The sequence below is a fragment of the Podarcis bocagei genome (genome assembly GCF_964188305.1).
Source record: "Podarcis bocagei genome assembly, chromosome: 12".
NCBI lineage: Eukaryota > Metazoa > Chordata > Lepidosauria > Squamata > Lacertidae > Podarcis > Podarcis bocagei.
This window is the reverse complement of record NC_138137.1, coordinates 7954121-7970661: the sequence shown is the minus strand read 5'-3', so window position 1 is coordinate 7970661 and position 16541 is coordinate 7954121. Positions and strand designations below refer to the sequence as shown.

The window sequence follows — 16541 nt, the reverse complement described above, 5'->3', positions numbered from 1 at the left end:
GGCCACCTCATGAGAAGAGAAGATTCCCTGGAAAAGAGCCTGATGTTGGGAAAGATGGAGGGCACAAGGAGAAGAGGGCAACAGAGGACGAGATGGTTGGATAGTGTTCTCGAAGCTACCAGCATGAGTTTGACCAAACTGCGGGAGGCAGTGGAAGACAGAAGTGCCTGGCGTGCTCTGGTCCAGGGGGTCACGTAGAGTCGGACACGACTAAACAACAACAACATATGCAGGGAATGTTTCTATGGGGCTTGCCAGCAGACCATAAATTTACAGTGATTTTTTTTTTTTCTGGAGGGATGCAGGGGTACGCATACCCCCTAAACCCTCATACTTACAGGACCGCCTCTCCTGGTATGTCCTGCAGAGGACCCTAAAGGTACATTAATAGAAATAGGAAAGTTTTTAATATTTAATGCTGTATTGTTTTTAACACTCGATTGGAAACCACCCAGAGTGGCTGGGGAAACCCAGCCAGATGGGTGGGGTATAAATAAATTATTATTACTATTATTATTATTATTATTAGCTTAAAGGTCCTGGGCCCTAAGGAAGCCAGACTATCCACCAGGGCCACGGCTTTTTCATTGACAGCTCCAACCTGGTAGAATGCTCTGTCCCATGAGACCAGGGCCCTGCAGGATTTGATCTCCTTCCTCAGGGCCTGTAAGACAGAGGTATTCCACCTGGCCTTCAATCTGAATTAGCCTGATCCTCTATTCCCTTTTCCCTTTCCTCTTCTGTGAAGAAACCCTTTCTGGGACCCCACATTTAAATTCTTCCCTGGTCTCCTTGCTGGCCTTAGTAGGACCAACTTGGCCAGTTAGCCCTGGTGATCATTTGGTGTCTTCTGATTGGGTTACCCCCCCACCCACCCAAAAAAAATGACCCCTGAATTTTGATATTGATGCAGCATTTTATGTTGTATTTTATGCTGTTTTATGCTGCTTTTAAGTCACATTTTAATCAATGTTTTACATTAGCTGTTAGCTGCCCTGAGCCCGATTTTTAAACCGGGGAGGGGCGGGGCATAAATAAAAAATTATTATTATTATTATTAAACATTATGTGAATCTAAGTTTGGCCTCATTGAGGGGCAGAATTTCAATATGAGTAGGAAAATGAGAGTACCCCTAGGCATTTTTTCAGGAAAAAAAGCACTGAATTTACATATCTGTTTTCTCCTACTCTGAAGTAAGTCCCATCCGTTCAATGAGTCTTCCTCTCTGAGGTAAGTAGCCAGAGGATTACAGCCCCAGCCAGTTATATTACTTTCTTAGCTGACTGCAGGTACTGGTGGAAAGCTATGCTCCAGAAAACTCCCCATGATGCTTCCTGTTTGTGCATTGCCATAATTCACACCGGCACAATAAAGTGTTCCACCTTGGGACAGTGAGCAGCAAATTACCGTATTTTTCGCTCTATAACACGCACCCGACCATAACACGCACGTAGTTTTTAGAGGAGGAAAATCCGTAGGCATGCCACCCATAGGCATTTCCTCCATAACACGCACAGACATTTCCCCTTACTTTCTAGGAGGAAAAAAGTGAGTGTTATGGTGCAAAAAATACAGTATGTGGTACAAGTGCACGTGCATCATGCTTTGAATGCATTCCATGCATGCTGTACAGTGGTATCTCAGGTTACATATGCTTCAGGTTACAGACTCTGCTAACCCAGAAATAGTGCTTTAGGTTAAGAACTTTGCTTCAGGATGAGAACAGAAATCATGCTCCGGCGGCGCAGAAGCAGCGGGAGGCCCCATTAGCTAAAGTGGTGCTTCAGGTTAAGAACAATTTCAGGTTAAGAACGGACCTCCGGAACGAATTAAGTACTTAACCCGAGGTACCACTGTATTACCTTACATGGCTCTTGTCCTTAAAGGGAAAGAAAGAGGCCATTTTGGAGGTGGTATTGAGCCAGACTGCAGGATGTGTTTCAGTCTCTCTGATGCCTACATGGAACCTTGCATTCTGTTAAGTCACTATTTACCCTATTTTACCCTAGGTTCTCTCAGCAGATGAGGACTAGTGAAACAATCAGCATCTTAGGCAGGGAGACTGAATTGGAGGCAAGGTGTAGGACACCAGATCCCCAACAGCAGACTGAGCATCCTTTCCATGAAGGAAAGTCTGTACATGCACAGAGGAACTTTCGACACCAGATCATTGAAACTTCATTTTTCCCCCAGGGCGGCTTTGCACATGCTCAGAGGCACTCAGTCCAAAGTGGTAGAACTTTTTAGGGTGAATGGGGTCAGGCATTCTGTTGGAAAGCTGCCTTAATGGCCCTAGCAGGGGTGGCAAATATATCCCACGATCTTTTTTTGTCATTTACTTGCAACTGTAACTTCATTAGGTAAGGGGTCCCAGACTGGTTCTGTTAGCCTGACCCTATGCACAGTAAGGGAGACATGAGAATGAGTTTACTGGTTACAGAGTGTAGGATCAAAGTGCAAATGAAATGCAGTGGTCACTGGCCTTACTGTGTCTCTACCTTGGCAATAAGCCTGAACTTTATAGGTTGAGGGTGAGTGAATGCATGCAGCCATTGTTGTTGTTTAGGCGTGTCCTACTCTTCGTGACCCCCTGGACCAGAGCACGCCAGGCACTCCTGTCTTCCACTGCCTCCCGCAGTTTGGTCAAACTCATGCTGGTAGCTTCGAGAACACTATCCAACCATCTCGTCCTCTGTCGTCCCCTTCTCTTTCCCAGCATCAGGGTCTTTTCCAGGGAGTCTTCTCTTCTCATGAGGTAGCCAAAGTATGGGAGCCTCAGCTTCAGGATCTGTCCTTCCAGTGAGCACTCAGGGCTGATTTCCTTAAGAATGGAGAGGTTTGATCTTCTTGCAGTCCATGGGACTCTCAAGAGTCTCCTCCAGCACCAGAATTCAAAAGCATCAATTCTTCGGCAATCAGCCTTCTTTATGGTCCAGCTCTCACTTCCATACATCACTACTGGGAAAACCATAGCTTTAACTTTAAGCAGCCATACCTTATGCAAAGTAAAGTGTGCATCAGCCCATTGAAAAAATTAATCAACTTCCATGCACTCAAATTTGCACGGGACCAGACTGTTAGCTGTAAGTCTCCTGCTGCTTTAAAGAAAGGGCCTCAATTAGCTACAGGTGTGCTGTGCTGATGAAGGGCTTGTGCTTAAGAGAGAGGAGAGAGGTGTTAGCAATTAGTTCTTTGCTGGGCTGTCTTCGGATGCAGCAGCAGCATGGATACCTGGTTTGGGGCAGGAATGACTTGGCTTCGTAGAGCTTGCATTTAAGGAGTAAAAAGCAATTGGAAGGTGGGGATTCTTGGTTTATAGAAAGGTGTAGAAAGATGGTGAGAGCTTTAGTGAAGGCCTGGAAGAGGATGGCCTGTTGTTGAAAGAATTCTCTGTATTGTTGGACTGTCTGGGTTTCAGAAGAGGTTTGTAGGCTTTTTGTTACCTTTGAATAAGCACATTTCTCTTCCTGTCTTGCTTTTTATATGTTTATAAACTTACAGCCCCTTTCTAAAAATACAAAACTATAGTTTGAACGAGGTATCCTGGATAAGTTATCATGTGGGCAGTTACTGCTAAAGTTTTGTGTGTGTGTTAAATCCTAGAAATAATGCTGGCAACAGCAATAATGATACTTGAGGGGTAATGGGAGATTTATTGTCTTTGCCTAGGAAGAAAGAAGAGAACTTTGACTGTAATGAATCGAGACGGGTGTGTTCATTGTAATAGCCTTCTGCCATTTTAGAAATAGATGTATTTCTGATTAGTCATTAAGCAAGCTGGGTCAACATTGTGCCCTGTATACTTTGAAATTGGTCCTACTGAAATTTTGAAATTGACGGGACTCAGTTCTGAGGAAGCATGCACAGGAGTGATCTATAATGTATCTGTGGGATGTGAAATGTATTATTTCAAAATTATATGCATTTTCCATTTCTAGTATTGTATTTAAGCAGTGGCCATAGTCTCTGCTAATACTTATGGTTTCTCTACAATAGTTTGCACAGAATAGTCAGGCTTGAGTGGAAAAGGTGATGATTAAAGTAGGAGAAAGAGTATTTGCTTATATGTTTGTGTGACCAAATAGAGCACTTATGGCATAAGATTCACAGAGAGCAATGAGGCTTAAGGACATGATTTCACAAAAATCTGTTTGGAGGACTTTTCCAATAATAAATGATAGAGTTCTCTGAACATTGCAGGGATCAGTCAGGCTGAAGTTGTTTTTATCCTAAATGCAAGAATGGCTTTAAGGTCACAAGGGAGCCTAGTGAATGGTCAATACCCACCTGTCCCATAAAGCCCCCTTAAGGCTCTCTACTTTAAGGGGGCTTTTTCCAAAAATGTGGGGGGAAAGAACAGGGGAATGATAGCTAGATGAATGGGTATCAAGCCCATGCCCCCCCCCCAGCCTTACTTGCCACTTTCCCTCTGCTTCTCTTTAATTTTATTTATTTATTCATTCATACATACATACATACCCCACCCATTTGGCTGGGTTTCCCCAGCCATTAACATTGCATACAAGGCAGCCAATTGCACTGCAGAACAGAGTACTGGTGGGACCCCAGCCACTCATCAACTTAAGTTCTCCAGATAACATAGAAATTAACATTTGTTTCCTGTTCCCTGAGCCCTGCCAGAGTCCTTTAAATGCGTAACAGAACCACCATTCCATGGGGAGTGTTGAATCTGTTTCATCCCCAGAAAACCCAGGCCGTCCACAAACTTCACAAAGGTGGTGTGTGTGGCTTTTGTCTGTGTGTGTGTTTTTAAGTGCTGCTTTTCTATTTTCCAGCCTACAAAATGAAAGCTTCCTCGGAAAATGGACCCTATTCCACAAACCAAAGGCCCTTTTTTTACGCACAACCGACGGCACAGCAACCTTTCCCTAATCCATGGTTCCTTGGCCCAATGTACAACCCGTACGGCATCCCTACAGCAGGTAAGGCTGAGGAAGAGGTACAGGTTGGGTCACGGATGAAATAAGAATGGAATCCATTATGTAGCATTGGCCTTGCAGTTTATATTCAGGTTTGGATTTAATGTCGGTATTTCCCAGTTCAGCCTTGGCCAACCTGGTGCTCTGCCGGTCAGAACTGAATAGTGTTGTAGTCCAAACCACCTGGAGGGCATCAAGTTGGCGAAGGCAGTTCTAGTTTGTTTAACTGGCTATCTGTGATATAATAGAGAATTCTACAGAGGCCTTCATGAGTGCAGCAATTACAACTGTGGTTTTGCCATGCTGGGGTGCTCTCTTCCTCTTGGTTAACCGCTTACACCAGAGGAATCGCAATGGGTAAAGCTTTCAGTAACAAGCAATAGTGATGGAAAACACTTCACCTACTGAACTTCTGCATGTTGTCCTGTAAGAAGAAGAAAAAGAAAACCCTAAAGCAAATTTTATCATAGCCGTTATTTTAATACTTCATTACTCAAGTTGCTTTATTTCAATAAACTTTTGCTTTGAACCTACCTGGCAACAGTGTGAGGTTCTAACCTAGGGAATTCCGCCCCTGACCCTAAAAAGGTTGACCCCTTGGTTGCGGGTGGGGAATAAGAGAGCACCCCTGAGCTAAAGGATCCCATGCAGAGCTAGACATGTGAACAGACCAGATTTCCTCAACCTCGGCCCTCCAGATGTTTTGAGACTACAATTCCCATCATCCCTGACCACTGCTCCTGCTAACTAGGGATCATGGGAGTTGTAGGCCCAAAACATCTGGAGGGCCAAGGCTGAGGAAGCCTGGAACAGACGATAAGAAGCTTATTCCAGGGAACTAGAGAAATCAAATCTCATTTGTCTATCCAGAGCCAACAAACGACTGGTGTAAATAACTACCCACAAGCTCTTCAAATTGGGAACATGCCCAAGATTAATAGTTGCCTCAATGGGAGAGAAGCTAGCCCCTTGCCCTATGTTCTCTAGGCAAGTCCACTCCCCCAAAAGGCTAAACCCGAAAAGTATGGGACTCTTCAGTTTGTAACTTGAAGGAGCATCTCCACCCCCATCGTTCTGCCCAGGCACTGAGGTCCAGCGCCGAGGGCCTTCTGGTGGTTCCCTCGCTGCGAGAAGCCAAGTTACAGGGAACCAGGCAGAGGGCCTTCTTGGTAGTGGCACCTGCCCTGTGGAACGCCCTCCCATCAGATGTCAAAGAGAATAACAACTACCAGACTTTTAGAAGACATCTGAAGGCAGCCCTGTTTAGAGAAGCTTTTAATGTTTAGGGAAGCTATTAATGCTTTAATAGGTTATTGTATTGTAGTGTTTTGTTGGAAGCCGCCCACAGTGGCTGGGGAAACCTAGCCAGATGGGCGGGGTATAAATAATAATAATAATAATAATAATAATAATAATAATAATAATAATGAATAATAACAGCTCAGCAGAGTGATCCAATCCACTGGAGGTGTTGCGTCATCCCCAAATGCCCCTGAGTGCCCCAGGATGGCAAATGCAGTTGTGTAAATATAGGACAGGACAGGGCTTCCTTCCAGACCATTCTGGTCTGTTGTCTGCTGATGATTATCCCTGATAGCCAGGCATTTATCAAGTTTTGAGTGCTGCCCCTTTGGCAGCCGACGTCTGCAGGGTCCCCAGGGGATGGGGGGAAGTGGGGCAGAGCATATGGGACAGTTCACCCCAGATGGTTCCAAATACAGGGCTCTTCCCCGCATTCTGGGGTTGTTTGTGCTACCCTGTTCTTGATTCCCCCAACTGCTGTATTCAGTGCATATTGCGGCAGAAATCAAGAACACGATTTCTTTACATGATGCCAAGAAGGAACGGAAGCAACCTGAAGAGGTAGCTTTGGTAATGATAGATGCAACCTTTTTTCATCCTTGAACATCACAGAGGGATTTCACTTAACTTTTGCTGATCAAAAGTAGGTCTTGTTAAAGCGCTGAATGTCTTCTATGAAATAATGAATCTTAAGGTTGTTTTGGCAAAACTTACGTTGGTGGAAAATGCATGTTTCTGTTCTTCTTAGGCTTAAGAAGTGGGAGTCCATATTTCCCCTTTTACTCCGTTCCTGTTCAAGAGTATCCTGGATATCTTATCCCACAACATCCCATGCAGATGAGAGTTAACAGGAGACCCTATTTCAATGGTCCTCCACCCTCATCACCCATGTTTTTCCAAGCCACACGCTTCAGGCACTATAATCCCGGCAAGCGAACAGAGACCAAAGAAACTCAGACTGACCCTAGGCAGGCTGAAAGTAAACCGAAAAAACATCAGGATCATGGTATAGAAGTGAGAGACTGTGAAATGGGAAACATGGCCTGTGTCTCATCTGGTGTTGGTAAAGATGCTGATATCTCTTTGGAAAAGCCAGAGAGGGCTGTATCTCCTCTGATTGCAGAGAGAGACTTTGCCAAGGGCTCTGCAGGTTCTTTACAGTTCCGAAGCCTTCCCCCATCAGGTTATGCTTTTGAGAAAGAGGAAGTGAGAATAGAGTACGGGAACAGCGGTGGTCCCGCCATTCAACTATGGAAGTCCTTCAAAGAAACAATTCCTCTTTATGATGTGGTGAAGAAACCAGTGCCGGAGAATGTGATGCAAAGGGATATGTTTGCTATGAGTTCCTGCGAAGGCGTTGCCTATGGGCCTCGTGAACAGACTGAATTGGTGCCGAGCATTTCTTACCCAGAGGAGCAAGAGGCTGTTGAAGATGTGCAAGAGACGGAGCCTCAATATAAATCGAAGCTGGATTTGGAAAAACAAGGAGCTACTACTCATGGGCCAAAGTCTCCTTTAGACGAAGCCAGAACAGTGCAGCTGGCTGAACAGAACAGACCCGACCAGTTAGGTGCGAGGCAAGAGGCTTTGATGTCGAAAAGATCTGGCTTGAAGAGGTTCAGTGGTTCCAGAGCTCCTCATGATGCGTCCAACCTTGTTCGGCAAAGGGAACTGTTTCCGTCTGGCATGGAGATAATGAATGATTCGAATTTCCCTCGCAAGTTGAATGAAAACAATGATGTGAGTGAGGAACACGTGCCAACTTCAGAAAAAAGCATGTGGTGTGACGAGTCAGAGAAATATATTCCTCCTGAGGGCTGGTTAGCTTGCTTAAACAGCATGGATTCCAACTCAAATTACAATCCGCATTTCTCCCGAAGGAAACGTCCGAGTGTACTTAGCTTTACCTCGGATGAGATGTCTTCTGTAGATGAAGACTCGTCGATGGACGATGCACCACTGTCATATTTTGCTTCTGACTACATGCTTCAGAATATGTATACCTTTAAGAAAAGCGTCGAAGGTTTGGAGATAGATAAAATAAAAAGTGGAGGCTCCCTCAATGAAGATGAGGAAGTGGTGGGGATGGAACAGGCCAATACCAGCTGCAGCCAGAACCTGAAGGGCAGTTCACGGGTCAAGATCAAAGAGGTTTCCAGTCCAAGTGGCAAGCTGGGTGTTCTCCCCAGGACTTCCAGTAAAAGGCATCTCCAGTCTCTCAAGAAGAAAGCTACTAAGAGTTTGTCTCCATCAGAAGCAGATGAGTCTGAAGAATACTGGGTAAAGGAACCAGAAGAAGAGGAGGAAGAGGGAGAAGAGGAGGAGGAGGAGGACAACGATGACTACTTGAATCAAAGAGGCTCCAGAAGAACCTTTTCCACCACCAGAAGTTGCCCTTACAGGCAGACCGGCCAGCAAGTGATCTGGAGAGTACCAAAAAATGCTGTGCCAGCACACCTCCTTAGTTGGCCTGTGCAAGATAAAATGAAAGCGGCAACTAAACTGAAGAAGGATCAAGAACAAGTTGAAGATCTCTTCGGCGACTACAGCTTCTGGCTGCAGAGGCCTACGTCCCAGCAACTAGAAGCGCTTGAGGCACGAAGAAATTCACAAAAGAGTTCAGGTAAATAGCAAACACGCAAGTGGCATTCCTGCATGTTTGGACAATGCAGTATTCATTTTCTCACACACAATGGGCCATGGCAGTTGGAAGGGGGGCAGGAACAGAAGCTTTAATGTACCTTTTAATAGACTGGTGTATGTGGGATCCACATTCTTCTTGTCCCAATGTATATTCAGTACATTTATATATACCGTATTTTTTGCTCTATAAGTCTCACTTTTTCCCTCCTAAAAAGTAAGGGGAAATGTGTGTGTGTCTTATGGAGCGAATGCAGGCTGCGCAGCTATCACAGAAGCCAGAAGAGCAAGAGGGATTGCTGCTTTCACTGCACAGCGATCCCTCTTGCTGTTCTGGCTTCTGAGATTCAGAATATTTTTTTTCTTGTTTTCCTCCTCCAAAAACTAGGTGCGTCTTATGGTCTGGTGCGTCTTATAGAGCGAAAAATACGGTACATGTATGTATCTCTCTCTCTGTCACTCACTCACATACAAACAAACAAACTGATATGCCTCCTTAATAAGGATTTAATCAGGTTTTAATAAATGTAATCCAAAACTTAATATGAAATCCCCAAACAGTGCACATAAAATTAGAAAGTGCTTCTGATGCAATCTATTCTTGTAACAGCTTTACTAAAAGTCAGGCTAGACTGAATGCCTTATCAAAAACTAACTTGAAAGGGGCTGCAGTCCTGATTTATAGTCAGTTGTGGGCCGGATCCTGACTGGTATTGCTACAGATCTTTGTACATGTGATTGTGATCCTGCTCTGCAGTTAAATCAGTGCATGAAGTGGGTGGGGGGAAACAGTAAGATGGTGGTACTTGAAGGTTGAAATGTCTCGGCCCAGAACCCAAAAAAACTGGATGTCGGTGGTAGAATTCAGTTCAATAAGGCTTTCTGGATTAAATGATCTTGAAGGCTTGTTGGGAGGGGGGCGCTGGCAAGGGGGGTGGAGAGCATTAAGGCTAGTGTAATAGCAAGAAACACAATGACTGACTTGGATTCTTCTTCCTTATCTTGCCCAGGAAGGCTACAAAAGGAAGGTGGGAGGACTGCATCTGCTGAATACTGGGTGAAAAGTGGAGCTAGGCCCAAATTTGCTAGCCTCGTACATGGTGACCACTTCCCCGTAATCAGAAGCAGAGAGAGAGGTATGGCATTGTCTATATAAATGTTTTAAGAAAGTGCACCTGTTAAACATTAGGCACAGAGTACTTTCCTCTGTCCTGGTAGCGATTGATCTAAACTTGGTTGTTCTCTCTGTTACGGCCCAAAGGAGGGAAAAAATGCATTGTCAACACAGCAGCTTGAATGCACACACAAAGCAAGTAGAGGCAAAGCTGGATTTGGCACAGATAATGTAGACTCAGTATGCAGCTGCAGGGCTCAAGTCAATGTATCTAATACAGCACCCGTATTTGCAAATATGCAATATGATGCACATGATTCCCCTGGTCCTGAATAGGGTAACTGTGCCCCTGAAGGACCAGGTGCGCAGCCTGGGAGTCATTCTGGACTCACAGCTGTCCATGAAGGAGCAGGTCAATTCTGTGTCCAGGGCAGCTGTTTATCAGCTCCATCTGGTACGCAGGCTGAGACCCTACTTGCCAGCAGACTGCCTCGCCCGAGTGGTGCATGCTCTGGTTATCTCTCGCTTGGACTACTGCAATGTGCTCTATGTGGGGCTACCTTTGAAGGTGACCCAGAAACTACAACTAATCCAGAATGCGGCAGCTAGACTGGTGACTGGGAGCGGCTGCTGAGGCCATATAACACCAGTCTTGAACGACCTACACTGGCTCCCAGTATGTTTCCGAGCACAGTTCAAAGTATTGGTGCTGACCTTTAAAGCCCTAAACAGCCTCGGTCCAGTATACCTGAAGGAGCGTCTCCACCCCCATCTTTGTGCCCGGACACTGAGGTCCAGCTCCGGGTGCCTTCTGGTGGTTCCCTCACTGTGAGAAGGCAAGTTACAGGGAACCACGCAGAGGGCCTTCTTGGTAGTGGCACCCGCCCTGTGGAACGCCCTCCCACCAGATGTCAAAGAGAACAACTACCAGACTTTTAGAAGACATCTGAAGGCAGCCCTGTTTAGGGAAGCTTTGAATGTTTAACAAGTTATTGTATTTTGATGTTCTGTTGGAAGCTGCCCAGAGTGGCTGGGGAAATCCTACCTGATGGGTGGGGTATACATAATTATTATTACTATTATTACGCTTAATTTTCATTGACCTTTTAATGTATCCTGAGGGCCAATCTACACAAGGCAAGAGTTCATAGAGTTGTAGAGTTGGAAGGAACACCCAATGCTCATCTAGTCCAGCCCCCTTCCAATGCAGGAATCTCAGCTAGAGCATCCCTGACAGATGGCCATCGCACCTCTGCTTAAAAACCTCCAAGGAAGGGGAGTCCACAATCTCTTGAGGGAGACCATTCCGCTGTCAAACAGCTCTTGCTGTCAGAAAGTTCTTCCTGGTGTTTAGTCAGAATCTCTTGTAACTTGAAGCCATTGGTTCGAGTCCTACCTTCCATAGCAGGAGAGAAAGTTGCCCGTGTTGCTACAATTGAGCTTAATCCACACCATTCTCCATAGCTGTCCATGAAAGTATTAACAATATAAACCCAGCTTTATAGCATAATCAGTCATTCACGTTAGTTGGGAGAGAGGGGCTGGGTCAGGGGTTGTATCTTAATTCATCAGTGGAGGGAATAAATAGCTCTCTGGTCTAAACTGGGTTAATAAAACTGGTATTATTTAAAGCGTTTTCATATTCACTTCAACCAAACAGCAGATGATAAATCTGTGATAAGACTTCATAGAAAAAAGGGAGAGGGATTGGGAGGGAGAAAGATGTTGCGGGAGCAAACTCTGGTATATTTTGGATGAAGAAATATTTGTTCCCTTTTTCTTCAGGTGACTTGCTTCTAGGCATGCCAAAGAGAAAAGCACGGAAGCCTCCACATAAGCGTAGAGACACAAGACATGACATAGAAGTTGAAGAATGGGAGAAGCCCAAAGCCACCCAACACAAGGGTAGGTTTATTAAGTCTAACCTAAGACTTAGTCCGGGTGGCACTGTGAGTTAAACCACAGAGCCTAGGACTTGCCGATCAGAAGGTTGGCGGTTCGAATCCCCGCAACGGGGTGAGCTCCCATTGTTCGGTCCCTGCTCCTGCCAACCCAGCAGTTCAAAAGCACGTCAAAGTGCAAGTTGATAAATAGGTACTGCTCCGGTGGGAAGGTAAACGGTGTTTCCGTGCGCTGCTCTGGTTCACCAGAAGCGGCTTAGTCATGCTGGCCACATGACCCAGCTGTACGCCGGCTCCCTCGGCCAATGAAGCGAGATGAGCGCCGCAACCACAACTGGACCTAATGGTCAGGGGTCCCTTTACCTTTACTTTAAGACTTAGTCCAGTGGTTTCAGAGTGTAGGTGCCAGAATAGATTCTCAGAAGAAATTGCTGGTCAGTAGAACTGGAAAACTTAGTATGAGAACTTCACTGTGAATCTGTGCATGGGACGCTCCTAGGAAGTCGGATTTGAAACATGGTCTGGGGAAATATGAAAGTGCACATGAATCTGAATCTTCAGGTGTTTTTCTATAGTGATTTGGCTTATCTCTGATAAGAGAGGCCACAGACACTTTCTGAGTTGCAAATACAAGCCATCTGATGTTATAATCTCTACAGCATGGATATCTGAAATACCAGCCCTGCTTTGTAGGAAGTAGAAGAGATGAGCAGCCTGATTTCAGGTGTTGGCTAAGGTGACTTTGTATACTCAGCTTGCTATAGCTTTGCCTGTATTCTGACTTACCAAGCTGGAAAAGTATTTTGTGCATTGGGAAGGGCCCATTGCCTTGCACTTAAGATACCTTGTTCAATCCTTGGCATCTCCAGGTAGGGCAGGGAGTATTCTCTGCCTGAAATCCTGCCCAGTGCTGCCAGTTAGATGGACCAAATCAGTCATGACATGGTATAAGGCAGCTTCCCGTGCAAACTCACCTTATTTTTGCTGCATTTTGCCCTGTTGCCTGTTCAACTGCACCTATTGTGTGCAAATAAAAAAATTCCTTCCTGTAGCACCTTTTTTTTTTTTTTTTTGGACTATGGCAGACCAACACGGCTACCCATCTGTAACTGGAACTATTGTGTGCACAAAGAGTTTGTAGCTGCAAGAATGAGTGAGATGCAAATATCTGTTGTGCCACAATACTGGCTGTCTTGTGGGGCTTTGCACTGAGTTAACACTTAAGACATGAGACAAGTCAAACGTTTAGAAAGTGTGTGGAACACACAGGTGAGCCTCTTGAGAACAGATTTTTTTTTTAGGAGTCCTGCGAGCTTCCCCAAACAGGTATTGCTTTCTCATTACTCCTGCACATGACCCATGTTTAGGCTCCGCCTCATCGAAGGTTTGCAGGTGAATCTCAGACAACTCCTTTAGTAGGTCAGTGTCCATCAAAATGTGATTGGATAAAAAGAGAGCCTGCAGCAGAGTCTCTTTAATAATTAACCTTCTTTAATATCATTTGTGCAGGACGTGGAACAAGGAGATCTCTCTATAAAAGAAGATAATCGTAACTGAACTGTAAACCCCAGATATCATTCAGATGAGTCCTATTTAACGGTTGCAAGTGGCTCGGCAAGATTAAAGTTGCACTGTAAAGGTTTCTGAGCACACGTCTGACAAAATGTATAAAAAAAACGAACACCAAAACAAAGGCACTTGGTTTTGTAAATAACACAACTGATATTTAACCAAAATAAAAGTTTAAAATTGCACTAATAGGATGTCTTCGGAATATTAATTGTAGCGCCTCAAACATTTACTTGAAATGGCAAACTTTGAAGCAAGTAAGTTTTCTGTTTGGAAACTGCAACTTAGTTTGAGAAACTTTCATTTAGGGTTGAATGAAGTTCCATTTTCAGAAGAACTCTGTTGGATGTTATTCACTCGCTCAAGCATTGTGAAATCCAGGGACAGCAAGAGTTGCTTCAATTTTTGTGACCCAAACGCTCCTGTTGCCCTCTCATTGTTACCTGGTTTTCATTGGCACGTATCTTCAAGCCAATACAGGTAAATGAGTTTTTTATTTGAGAAATCAGCTGCAACAATATTAACATTTCTACCCTTATAAGGTTTCTCTTCTTTTCTTTTTTTTAACAAAAGAGAACCTGAATTTATGGTCTAGTGGTGCTACGTAAAAGTATATTCTGGTTATAACCACTTCACAAACATTTTCTGATATCCCAAAAGAATACATCTTGCTAACTTATTTACAGACAATGTTTAGCTTTTCAAGCAATCTTTCTAGCAGTCAACCTGTTTGCTGCTTATTATTTTAAAAACATAGTAGCAAGACTATTTTTAACGCTTAAGGGTTCAGTTCCATAGGGCAGCAGAACTCTTTTATGTGCTCTGCATAATGATATTTGCAGGAAAAAGCGCAACTGAAATTTAAGTCTAGATTTCAATTGTAGTAATGCCAATCCTGTTATATGCTTTTGGTATGATGCACACCTCTTTGAAATTACTGCTTGCAAGATGGCATCATGTGCAAAATTTGCATCATTTTGCCCTGTGAACAGAAAAGGCTTGTTGTGGCTCCCTATGTTACATCATATGCACGACGCTTTCAAGTATGGAATTATCAGACAAAACAAAACTGTGCCATAATTCACATGGGACAGAGAGCTTTAAATCTGGTTCTCTACAGCTTGTGATCCTGCAAGCTGAATGCAGACCACTAAGCCTGTTCCACCACTACTGCTGCAGTTCCAAGCAGACGGCTCAAACAGGAGATCTGAAGAGCCCCTCGTGGTCTGTTATAAAAGGCTGCTGGATTGCATTTGGCTGAGTGGGTCACCTATTTTACAGGCTGGCCTTAAAGCAAAAATGTTTACATTGAAGTCCAACTGCAGCCATGAAGACATTTCCTCCCAATGGGAGAAAACAAACCAGTTTCCACAATACTGTGATCTGTGTTTAATCACACTGTTCTGTACAATAATAAAAAGTCAACTACAGTACAGCCAATTGGAGTGAAGGTCACACCAAGTTCCTTTGTAGTTCTCTCGATTTCTCCCAGAGGCATTCCTTGTTAGTCTTCCTTCAACAAAGCCCAGTTATTGGCTGTGCAGGACCACAAAGGCCTTGTTTACATGCCACTAAAGGAATCCCTTTCTCCATAGTCTCCAAGAAATACCACGGGGCGCTTCTCTACGCCTTGGGAGCTATGTGCCTAGCTTCTCCACTGGCAGCTTCCCCCTGCCTGAAAATTCTAATTTAATTTTGAACTCTCAGGAGGCTAAAAATAAATTGGGGGGGGGGGGCACAACAGGGCCCAAGAACTGCCAAAAAGGAAAGTTGCAAGGGATGGAGAGGAAAAACACTTAAGACACCAGAGGCTCTGTATCTCAGGCGCAACCCTCTGTGCTCAAAGTACCAAACTCTGTCAAACCTGAACAATGAGAAAAATGCAATGTGGAGGGACAGTGGGAGAGACCTGATAGGACGACTCACAAAATGACACCAAGGAGCACCTAAAACACGCCCTTTGCAGAGAATTGTTCTCCGAATGCTTTGCAAGATATTGCAAGCTTGCCACAAGTCTCCTCAATGCACTTTGGACCTCTTGCTTGGTTTAGAAGATTTGTGCTTTCTCTTCTTCTTCTTTTCTTTCCTCTTTCTCTTTCTCTTGTGTTTTCCTTTATATCCTGAAGAGCTGGAGCTGCTGCTGCTGCTACTCCCTTCTTCATCCGAAGTGGAATCCTCTAGCAGCTGCTTCAACTGTTGTATCCTAAATGTACAAATGGCCAATGAACACAAGATCAAATTCCCCCTTTTGCCTGGCAGGGCAAATCACCTGTAGATTTGTTTTTCAGGTGGGTGGTAGTCTTAAATGGAAATGGAAATTATGACAGGAAAAGTGGAGGTCTCTACCCTTGAAAGCAACACTGAACTTTTCAAACCATCGCCATTAGATGAGCTACTGAAATGTAGTGGCAGACACACTGAACTTTGAATCAAGAGTTCCCCTGGGTTAAAAAAATATGCATAACTGGTAATCTCAGCCTCACTCGCACACATGCCCTGGCCTGAGCGTAAGACTGATTTTTTTGAAAATTGATTATTATTAGGGGAAGGGGTGTAACTCACTGGTAAAGCATTTGCTTTGCAGAAGGTTCAGTCCCTGAGGTCTCCAGGTAGGCCTGGAAATGTCTCCTTTTCTGAAACCCTGGAGAGCCTCTGCAAATCAGTGCAGACAATACAGTGCTGGAAGCACCCAATGGTCTGATGCAGCAAAGACAGTTTCCTATGTTCCTATAACACAGGGGTAGGCAACCTAAGGCCTGGCGGCCGGATCCAGCCCAATTGCCTTCTAAATCCGGCCCACGGACAGTCCGGGAATCAGCATGTTTTTACATGAGTAGAATGTGTGCTTTTAAAAGGTATCTCTGGGTTATTTGTGGGGCATAGGAATTCGTTCATTTATTTCCCCCCCAAAATATAGTCCGGCCCACCACATGGTCTGAGGGACGGTGGACCGGACCCCTGCTGAAAAAGGTTACTGACCCCTGCTATAGCAAATGGAGGCCTCCAAACACTCTATAGAGTGCAATTATGATTGTGGTTATTATTGGATGCATGGACCCAGATTAAAACAGGAA

The 16541-nt window shown here is 44.5% G+C and overlaps 2 protein-coding genes across 3 annotated transcripts in view; one reads left to right on the top strand and one right to left on the bottom strand.

Moving 5' to 3' along the window:
* Positions 1 to 1899: 1899 nt before the first annotated feature.
* Positions 1900 to 14031, top strand: LOC308570364 (uncharacterized protein). 2 transcript variants are annotated; one of them, XM_081165113.1, is made up of 6 exons: positions 1900 to 3084; positions 4798 to 4944; positions 6992 to 8866; positions 9894 to 10019; positions 11783 to 11902; positions 13408 to 14031. In XM_081165113.1, exons 1-6 carry the CDS (start codon positions 3000 to 3002, stop codon positions 13443 to 13445), a joined length of 2391 nt encoding a protein of 796 aa, XP_081021239.1. In that variant the 5' UTR covers positions 1900 to 2999; the 3' UTR covers positions 13446 to 14031. The 2 variants fall into 2 exon arrangements, with proteins under 2 accessions (XP_081021239.1, XP_081021238.1); XM_081165112.1 differs by lacking the exon at positions 13408 to 14031 and adding an exon at positions 12296 to 12315 and having other exon boundaries at positions 2985 to 3084; positions 11783 to 11950.
* The window catches only part of RP9 (RP9 pre-mRNA splicing factor), a 19403-nt gene continuing 16233 nt past the window's right edge, over positions 13372 to 16541 (bottom strand). The window contains 1 exon segment of the mRNA XM_081165222.1: positions 13372 to 15670. Within this exon segment, the coding sequence (XP_081021348.1) occupies positions 15487 to 15670 (184 nt within the window). The 3' untranslated portion in view covers positions 13372 to 15486.

Bases quoted from the DNA above. Each gene is read 5' to 3' on its own strand.
- LOC308570364 (XM_081165112.1), top strand. From the start codon at position 3,000: ATGCAAAGTAAAGTGTGCATCAGCCCATTGAAAAAATTAATCAACTTC. The intron at 3,085-4,797 runs GTAAGTCTCCTG...TCTATTTTCCAG, and splicing joins ACGGGACCAGACTGTTAGCT to CCTACAAAATGAAAGCTTCC. The intron at 4,945-6,991 runs GTAAGGCTGAGG...TGTTCTTCTTAG, and splicing joins GTACGGCATCCCTACAGCAG to GCTTAAGAAGTGGGAGTCCA.